This window comes from Bidens hawaiensis, unplaced genomic scaffold, assembly GCF_021521415.1.
Source record: "Bidens hawaiensis isolate Kalapana, Puna unplaced genomic scaffold, B.hawaiensis_p1.1 tig00063774_1, whole genome shotgun sequence".
NCBI classification, from domain to species: Eukaryota; Viridiplantae; Streptophyta; class Magnoliopsida; order Asterales; family Asteraceae; genus Bidens; species Bidens hawaiensis.
In genome coordinates, this window is record NW_027501412.1 from 1 (window position 1) to 9,522 (window position 9,522).

The 9,522-nt window shown below is 39.1% G+C and overlaps 2 protein-coding genes across 2 annotated transcripts; both read left to right on the plus strand.

Annotated features, from left to right (window-relative positions):
• The first annotated feature begins 1,196 nt into the window (after positions 1-1,196).
• LOC143604043 (uncharacterized) lies at positions 1,197-2,200 on the plus strand. The gene is made up of 2 exons (XM_077080642.1): positions 1,197-1,691; positions 1,805-2,200. The coding sequence occupies exons 1-2, from the start codon at positions 1,197-1,199 to the stop codon at positions 2,198-2,200; spliced, it is 891 nt and encodes a 296-aa protein (XP_076936757.1).
• Positions 2,201-4,229: 2,029 nt separating this feature from the next.
• On the plus strand, positions 4,230-4,610 carry LOC143604045 (uncharacterized). Its single transcript, XM_077080644.1, has one exon. The coding sequence runs from the start codon at positions 4,230-4,232 to the stop codon at positions 4,608-4,610; it is 381 nt and encodes a 126-aa protein (XP_076936759.1).
• The last annotated feature ends 4,912 nt before the right edge of the window (positions 4,611-9,522 follow it).

Below are 9,522 nucleotides of genomic sequence, written 5' to 3' on the forward strand. Positions count from 1 at the left end.
CAGATCTATTCCTTCCGCATGGAACCTGACGAGCCATACACTTTGGCTTGGGAAAGGTTCCATAATATCTTTAGTAGGTGCCCCCAGCATGGTTTACTCGAATGGGCTGTAGTCGAGAAATTCTATAACGGGCTGACTTTTGAATGCAGAAGAGATTCAATACGTCAGCTAGAGGAAACATGTTAGAGAAGCTGGATATAGATGAGTGTGAGTCGTTGTTTGAGAGTTTCGCCCTAGCCGAGCAGCAAGAACCGTCCTCCCGAGGTTCTTCTAAAACCACCACCTCTTCCGCTCGAGGCATCTATCATGTCTTGAATGATACTAGCATCGAGCCTGCCTTAGAGGCAATGCAGAAGGATATCCGAGATTTTAAGAAGATCGCTCAGAAATGCGAAATCTGTCACGGAGGGCATGATACAGTTGATTGTCTGGTCGATCAACAGGAGAAGGTGGACTATTTGGGTAATCAGAATCGAGGAGCGAATGCCTACGGAAACTCAGGATGGAGAACTAACTCCAACTATGGTTGGAGGTCGGGAGGTAATGCTCAGGGTTTTCAGCATAGGCAGGAGCAGGTTAATGACCCAGAGGCAGCTGGGAGTTCGAGTGTGGGGAAGAGTAGTGGTGTGGATCCAGATCTTAAAAACTTCTAACTTAGCAATCTACCATGCTTTGTTACCTTATTGACAGAGATAATAACACATAGCATAGATTGGCTGAGCACAACACCTTATTTTAGAACCAACAGTCATCATTTTTGGAAATGTCTCAAAATGTGGATGAGATGATGAAGCAAATGCTACCTAATAAGCATGTCGGAGCGTTTCAGGGCAGCACAGAGCTTAACCCGAAGGAACAGTTGAAGGCGGTGACCACCCTTAGTGGCAGAGGAGGTGATCGAGAGCGGTCACCGGCAGATGATGAGGAGCCGGTGGACGAGGAGATAGAGATGGAGATTCCTGTGAGGACGCACGAGAGGCGAGTCCTAGCAAGTACCCGCGTCAAACGGTGAGTCTCATGTAGAGAAAGTTGTTGAGAAGAATATTGAAGATAAGAAGAGTCCCGAAGTCGATCTTAGTCGACATCCGTATCCAACTCGTCTTATGCGGCAGAAGTAAGCGCAGGATTATGGACATTTCTTGGACATGTTTAAACAGCTAAATATCAATCTTCCGTTTGTCAAGGCACTCCAGCATATGCCTAAATATACCAAATTCTTTAAAGATCTTCTTTCGAATAAGAAGAAGCTGGAGGGGCTTTCGACAGTATGCTTGAATGAAGGATGCTCTGCGGTAGTCCAGAACAAGCTGCCAGAGATATTAGCAGACCCAGGACACTTCACTATTCCGTGTTTGTTTGGCAGCTCGACTGAGAGCTACGCGTTGGCCGATTTAGGTGCTAGTATTAATCTTATGCCATATTCTCTCTATAAAAAGCTAGACCTTGGCGAGCCGGTCCCGACGCGCATGAGTTTATCCTTGGTTGACCATTCGGTCAAATATCCGCGGGGAATCGTGGAAAACGTACTTGTTATAGTCGATAAATTCGTTTTCCCTGTAGATTTTGTTATTCTTGACATGGAGGCTGACGATCAGGTCCCACTCATTTTGGGACGACCCTTCTTGCGTACTGCTAAAGCTCTTAATGACGTCTTCGACGGCAAAATCACACTTCGTGTAGGGGAGGAGAACGTCACTTTCGATGTCATCAAATCAATGAGGAACTCTAGTAGTCAGGAAGATTCTTTTTACTTTCTTGACACGTTCATATCTCAGTTTGAGCGATGTCTTGACTACATCTCTAGAGCAGATTTGCTCAATCAGGTGACGAGGTTGATGTTCCTCCGGAGCACGACCTGAGCATTCTTGTTAGCTCACCTCCTGAGTACCCCGAGGTATTCACGGTTGCAGATAGCACCGAGGGACCGAAGGAGAGACCATCTATTGAGGCACCACCATCCCTCGAGCTTAAAAAGCTACCTCCTCATTTGGAGTACGCTTTCTTAGACGGTGACACCGATTTACCCGTCATCATTTCTTCTCAGTTGACGGATGATGAGAAATCGAGGTTGGTTGATGTGCTCAAGGCACACAAACAGGCTATTGCGTGGAAACTCATGGACATCCAGGGCATCAGCCCCAACTTTTGCACGCACAAGATACTTATGGAGGATGAGTACAAACCTGTAATCCAACCTTAGAGGAGGCTCAACCCTAACATGTCGGAGATGGTCAAAAAGGAGGTTATCAAACTCCTCGACGCTGGCTTGATCTCTCACATCTCCAATTCTTCATCGGGTGAGTCCCGTTCAGGTTGTCCCTAAGAAGGGAGGGATGACATTTGTCACTAACGAACGTAACGAGCTTATTCCAACTAGGACAGTCACAGGTTGGAGGGTGTGCATAGACTATAGGAGGCTTAACGACGCTACTAGGAAAGACCATTTTCCTCTTCCGTTCATTGATCAAATGTTGGAGCGTCTTTCGGGACGACAGTTTTACTGTTTTCTTGATGGATTTTCAGGTTATTTCCAGATCCTGGTCGCACATGAGGATCAGGAAAAGACCACATTTACATGACCATACGGTACCTTCGTGTACAAATGTATGCCTTTCGGGTTATGTATTGCTCCGGCTACTTTCCAGCGTTGCATGGTAGCAATATTCCAGGACATGATCGAGAGTTCCATGGAGGTTTTCATGGATGATTTTACGGTATATGGGGACTCATTCGATCAATGTCTTTCTAATCTTGAAAGGATGATGAAGCGGTGCATAGAGACGAAGTTGATGTTGAACTGGGAGAAGTGCCACTTCTTTGTGACTGAGGGCATTGTGCTCGGGCACAAGATTTCACGAGACGGTATTGAGGTAGACAGAGCTAAAATCGACACTATCAGTAGACTTCCTCCACCGACTAGTGTGAAATCCGTTCGTAGTTTTCTCGGGCATGCGGGTTTTTATCGTAGGTTCATTAGAGATTTTTCTAAGATCACCCGGCCCATGACTCGTCTTCTAGAGAAGGACGCCGCATTCGATTTCGACGCTGATTGTCTGAATGCGTTTGAGTTTCTCAAGGGGCAGTAGGTTAATGCCCCTATCTTAGTAGCACCCGACTAGAGCTTACCCTTCGAGCTCATGTGCGACGCTAGTGATTTTGCAGTCGGGCTGTTTTAGGTCAGCGGAAGGACAAGCACTTCCATCCTATCTATTACGCGAGTAAGGCCCTCAATGACGCTCATGAGAATTCCACGACTACTGAGAAGGAGCTTCTAGCAGTGGTTTTCGCGTTCGACAAATTTCGTTCTTATCTCGTGTTGTCCAAAACCATTATTTATACTGATCATACGGCATTGCAATACTTGTTCACCAAGAAAGATGCCAAGCCTCGCCTGATACGATGGATTCTCTTGCTTTCCGAGTTCTCTATTGAGATTAGAAATAAAAAGGGAGCGGAGAATATAGCTGCGGATCACTTATCACGTCTGGAGGATCCAAAGAGACAGGAGATTAGAGAGGATTCCATCTGGGATAAGTTTCCCCATGAGTCATTGATGATGGTGAGTGTGAGATTTGAGAGAGAGCCAGTGTTATACATAAGTGCTGAAGAGGTGGGTCTGCCATGGTTCTCCGACATTGCGAATTATCTGGACGAAGGAATAGTGGTCAAGGGCATGAGTTATCAGTAGAGAAGGAAGTTTTTCGCAGACGCCAGCCACTACATATGGGATGCGCCATATTTGTTTCGTGTAGGCGCCGGTCGAGTGTTGAGGAGGTGTGTGAGTAGGGAAGAGAGCCGTGAGATTCTTAGGCATTGTCATGAGGGTTTAGCTGGAGACCACCATGGTTCGTCTTCCATCGCTAGGAAAGTTATAGATTCCGGCTTTTATTGGCCATCGATTTTTAAAGACTCGCACGAGTTTGTCAGACAGTGTAACGCATGTCAGCGCTGGTAACATCTCATCCGGTAATGAGATGCCCCAAAACCCTATTCAGGTTTGTGAGATTTTCGACGTTTGGGGCATTGATTTCATGGGCCCGTTCCCTTTTTCTCGAGGGAACCAATACATTCTCGTGGCTATCGATTACGTTTCCAAGTGGGTTGAGTCTCAATCCTTGCCCACTAACGACGCCCGAGTTGTAGTGGGATTCTTGAAGAGGTTGTTTAGTCGGTTTGGTACTCCCAAGGCCTTGATCAGTGATAGGGGCACACATTTCTGTAATGCCCAGATGGAGAAGGCGTTGGCACGGTATGGGGTCACCCACCGGATATCCACCACTTATCATCCACAGACGAGCGGTCAAGTGGAGAACGCAAAACGAGGCGTTAAACGGATTTTGGAGAAAACTGTCGGCAAGAACCGAAAGGACTGGTCCGACAAGTTAGATGATGCACTTTCGGCTTTCCGCACAGCGTTTAAAACGCATATTAGGACCACACCCTTTAGGATGGTTTACGGGAAAGTGTGTAATCTACCAGTTGAGTTAGAGCATAAAGCATATTGGGCGTTGAGATATGTTAATCTTAACCTAACCCAAGCTGCGAAAAACTGGTATCTCCAAATTCATGAGGTAGAGGAGTTGAGAGATGAGGCGTATGCGAGATCATAGAGTTATAAGGAGCGTACGAAGGCGTTACACGATCGAAAGTTGAGGAAAGTGAAAGAGTTCAAGTGTGGGGATCGTGTGTTGGTTTATAATTCCCGTCTGAAGTTATTTCCAGGTAAGCTTAGATCGAGATGGGTTGGTCCATACACGGTGAAGGCAGCATTCCCGCACGGTGCTGTTGAGTTAGTTGATCATGAGGGGAGAGCGTAGAAGGTGAATGGCCATAGGTTAAAGCATTATATCGGTGGGCCGGCTGATGCAGTTGAGGAAGATGTATTTCTCCTCGACCTCCCTACTTTGATTGCTTGATAGGGATAGGACTCGGGAAATACCCGACTGTACAGTTTGTATAATATATATTTGTTTTCTATTATTTTGAGTCAGTATTAAGTTTTTAGAGTCTGTTTGATATCTGCTTTGGGTGCTTTGAGGTTTGTTTTGCAGGTTTGGATACTTTCGTTCATACTCAATCTCCATTCAGACGGAGGCGTTCTTAGCTTATTTGATGGTAGAGGGTACCCAAAAGCTGCTGCCCGCAAATGAAATGCTATACGGTCGCTTTGTCGGAACATGACATACGAAGTTCACTGCCATATTACCAGGGGAGTCTATTCCATTTTTCTTTATGTTTTATTTTATTTTATTTCTACAATTTCTACTTTATGTTTGTCTTTTTCTTGTCTCCCATTGAGGACAATGCGAAATTTAAGTGTGGGGATGGAAAACTGACGTTTTTAGATTTTTATTAAAAAAATTTTAGATTTTAAAAGAAAGGGAAAAAGTGAAAAAAAATAATTATAAAATAGATAAATAAGAAAACAAAAAATTAAAAAAATTAAAAAATAAAAAAAATAATAATGTCCCGAAAATTCTTTTGCGCATAATGGAAAATGATTTTATTGTTTATGGTTGATCTTTTAAAACTACTATTATATATGAGATTAAATAACAAATAACGCACTTAATTTGGGATGTGTCGGTAGGCCCAATTAGCTTTGATAGATTTAGCAGATTTTATATATCTAATAATTTAAAAAAACGGTGAAACCGAATTTCGATGCTTAGATGCACTCAAACTAGCACACCACCACATGTCCATCTTTTACGAGCTTAGAAAATAGTTATATATTTAGAGTGATATAAAAAAAAAAGAAAAAAAAAAGCAAAAAAAAAAAGAAGAAGAAGAAGAAAAAAAAGAAAAAAGAAAAAAAAAGTATGTTTTGAAAGTGTATTCCAAGAATTGGTCCAAAAAGCAAATGAAGTGAGAAAGTTATGTATGCCAAAGAAGCATTCTCAAAGTTAGTAAAAGAGGCCAAAGATGCACATACTAGATGGGACTTAGAGTTTACGTGTTACCAAGGGGATAGTGACTCTGAGGATACACTATTGGGGCTCAAAGGTTCTTAGTCAATAAATATCAAATTAGGAATTTATAGGACAAAGTCCAATAATATTTAGGAATAGCTCGTACGACCTCCACGGGACCATTCATCCATCAAATTTCACCGGGTGCATCTAATTAGTACCATCAACGAGTCATTGGCTTATGGTGATTTGTCGAGCCAGTTTGCTTCGACTCTAGTTCTTCTAGCTCTCTTTGTTTGAGATGAGGTAGGTATAGCCGTAGCTTTTGCATTTTAAAATGCTTAATGCAATTGGGGGCTTGATAAGCTGGTGGCTGGGTTTAAGTGGACAACAATATCGGCAATCGCGGTTTTTACGTTTATCTAGGCTTAAAAGATAACCTATTTGTTTTGAAGATTGACTTTAAATTATGATTCTATTGCAATATATATTTTTCGAGAATGAAAAATATTTAAGTGTGGGAATATTTGATGTGGTCTAAAATAAACATATTATTATATAAATATTTCCTACCTTTAATTAAGTTTTGGGTTGTCTCTATATATTATTACTCTTAAATGGTCCATATTTGATTTTATATGATTTCATGGACAACAAGTAAAAAAAATACATCTATCTATCTATGTATATGTATATGATTCGTCATAAAAAGTGCCTACTGTGAAGAATTGAAAGAAAAAAATAAATCTTGTTTTATTTGATGTGTCCAATATATTATATATATATATATAAGTCTTAGTTACATATCGTTGAATTATTGGCATCCATAGATATCAATTTACTGGTGTGTTCTCTCATATGATTTGTGCATGGATATAAATGATGATTTCAACAAATAAAGGAGTGGGCCAGCAAACTACTACACCACGTGAGGTTAAATAAAAATGCAAATGTGTTGTATACTAGTAATACCAATAATAATATTGTTTACAATGAGGCCTTCTAAATGACTAATGGCTGAAAGAAATAAAGGGATTTACAAGGGGCTTAAGTTGGGATATAATATAAAAAGCAAAAAAGAGAAGTCAGAAGGGAGATCCCTACGTGAAGCATCATCAGCCGCCATATATTATTATTATCGTTATTCACGTGGTTTTTTTTGGAGGTGAGAAGGGGCTACAAGAAGAGAGACGTACAACATTGTTATTATTATATTGGCAAAAAGAAAGCAAGAAGAAGAAATCATTATTATTGTTTTTCGTTTGGGCTGATCCAAGTAAGCATGATCCTTCATCATTTAAGCTAGTAGGCAACTTGCTTCACTACTTTTATTTACTTTTTCGATGAACGCTTTACATATATTTATTTTCTTGTTTCGAACATGATTATTGGCTAAACACTTTTAGTTATCTAGGCTTGTGATGATGTTTTGTTGACTGTTTTGGACTAGTCGGTTTTCGGGTTTTGTTTATGGGATTTTGATTAATTAAAAGTTTTGACTGGTTTTATTGGATGTGTCTCATGCGTAAGTACTTTTGATTTGTGTCTGAATGAATGTTTCACATGTTACTTGATTGATTGTTTTTTGATTATAGGTTGCATGTTAGGGTTGTTTACTGTGTGTTTTCAACTTGTTTATGGTTTATTGAGCTCATTTACCATAGAAACTGATTTTTGGCACATTATTAGAAGTTTATATTTTTACTAGCTTAAATCTCCGATGGGTGATAGGTTGTCGGGTTTGTCTTCGTTGTTAGGGTTTTAGGTTAAATTTACTGACACGAGGTTTGCCTATTTTTACTTTAACATAACTGTTTACCCGTGTCCTTTAGACTATTCATAAACCACCCCTTGTACTTAGGTGCATTCAGATAGTGAAACCGACGGGTTGGCTATTTTCTAGGGTAATTAATCATAGTTGGTGAACTAATAAGCCGGTGTTTTTACATGATATCTAAGAATTCTTTTTCGGTGACACCTTGAGAGTGATTAAGGATCCATTAAGTTTCCTAGAGCTTCATAACTTTAGATTCCCGGTTCCCATAGCATTTTCTCGTAACCGATAAATGCCCGAGTCGTCACAATTCGGATTCCTTGCTTAGGTAACTCTTGCTCTCATATTTGAATTTGCTAAAGTCTTATTCGGTAATTTAATTTTCTAGTTTACTTTAATTTATTTAAGTATTTAGTATAATTAATTATTAGTTTTTAAAATAAAATAAATAAAAATACAAAAATATATATTTTCTTAATTATTACTTTAAATTAGCTTTTACACCTAGTCTCGTTATTTAAATTAATGTCTCTAGGGTTCGATATTCCCGGTCTTCCCATAGCTATTCTACACCCGATAGGTTCACTTGTCTGTTGCTAGTGGTTTGGTTTAGGGTATTCTAGGTTATTATTACTCGTTGTGCTTGGTCATTATTTGCTAAAATTTTAGGGTTTAACTGTATTGTGGTGATCGTTTCATTGTATCTTCAAAAACGGGTATAAAGACGGTTAGCTTAATAAGTTAATGTGTATCATATTGATTTCGTTTTCCAAAATACAAGTGTCGGTGATGATCGCAATGTACAAGCAAATGGTTATACACAATCAATTCCATATTTAATTGAAGATTATTGTCCAAGAAAACTTAAACGGGTCACGGGTTACAGACAAACGGGTTTGGATAATTGAGTTTCTGATTTGAATTATTATTATATTATAATTTTGATCAATTTGCATTCTGGTCCCTGTACTTAAGAGATGGAAACAGTTTGGGTTAAAGTCTAAGTTTGGGTAATTTTTGTGTATTTTCCAAAGTTTTATTATATAATAAATAATAATATAATAAAAATTATAACAAAAAATATAAAAATGAAGAGAAAGAAAATAAATATTTATTTTTATTGATTTGAATTTCCCGAAAATAAAAACGGGTCGGTAATATGGATTGGAAAAACCGAGTTGTTACAGTCTCCCCTACTTTAGGGAATTTCGTCCCAAAATTAAGGATACTATAACAACACCATTAGCGTTCTAGGAAAGGAAGATTTTAAAATATAATTTAAAAAATTTATTATAACATAGAACTTTGAATAGTTAAAGCAACTCTTCAAATGCAATCCGATATGGGCACTTATATATAGGATGTACCAGCGGCGTATCCACCATGTCCTTATCATCTTTACATTTGTACTGTTATCCCAACAAATTTTGATTCTATATTATAACACACAATGTTACGCATCATGATTTCCATGCGAGGACTTAGGTAATTATGTTCCGGACCATAATTATTGTTATCGTCGGATGGTCCACATGATTCGTCCCATCGTGTGGATTTACAGAACGTTTAAAAATATAATTTTAAGAATAGAAATCCTTTAGGGAAATGAGTTTTAAGTGAGACGTCTTTATATAGACAAAAGTTTATAGTTTGGTTACTTACAATGGGGAATTTTATAAAACAATCCCTTCGAAAAAGAAAAAAATTAAACTCTACTCGAGAGACATAATAATAGAAAATCTTAATTTAGTACTTCGATAATTCATAAAAACTTTAATTTAAAATTTTATTAAATAGTCGATACGGGGCAGAAAAAGTCGAATTCAAGTAAGATAA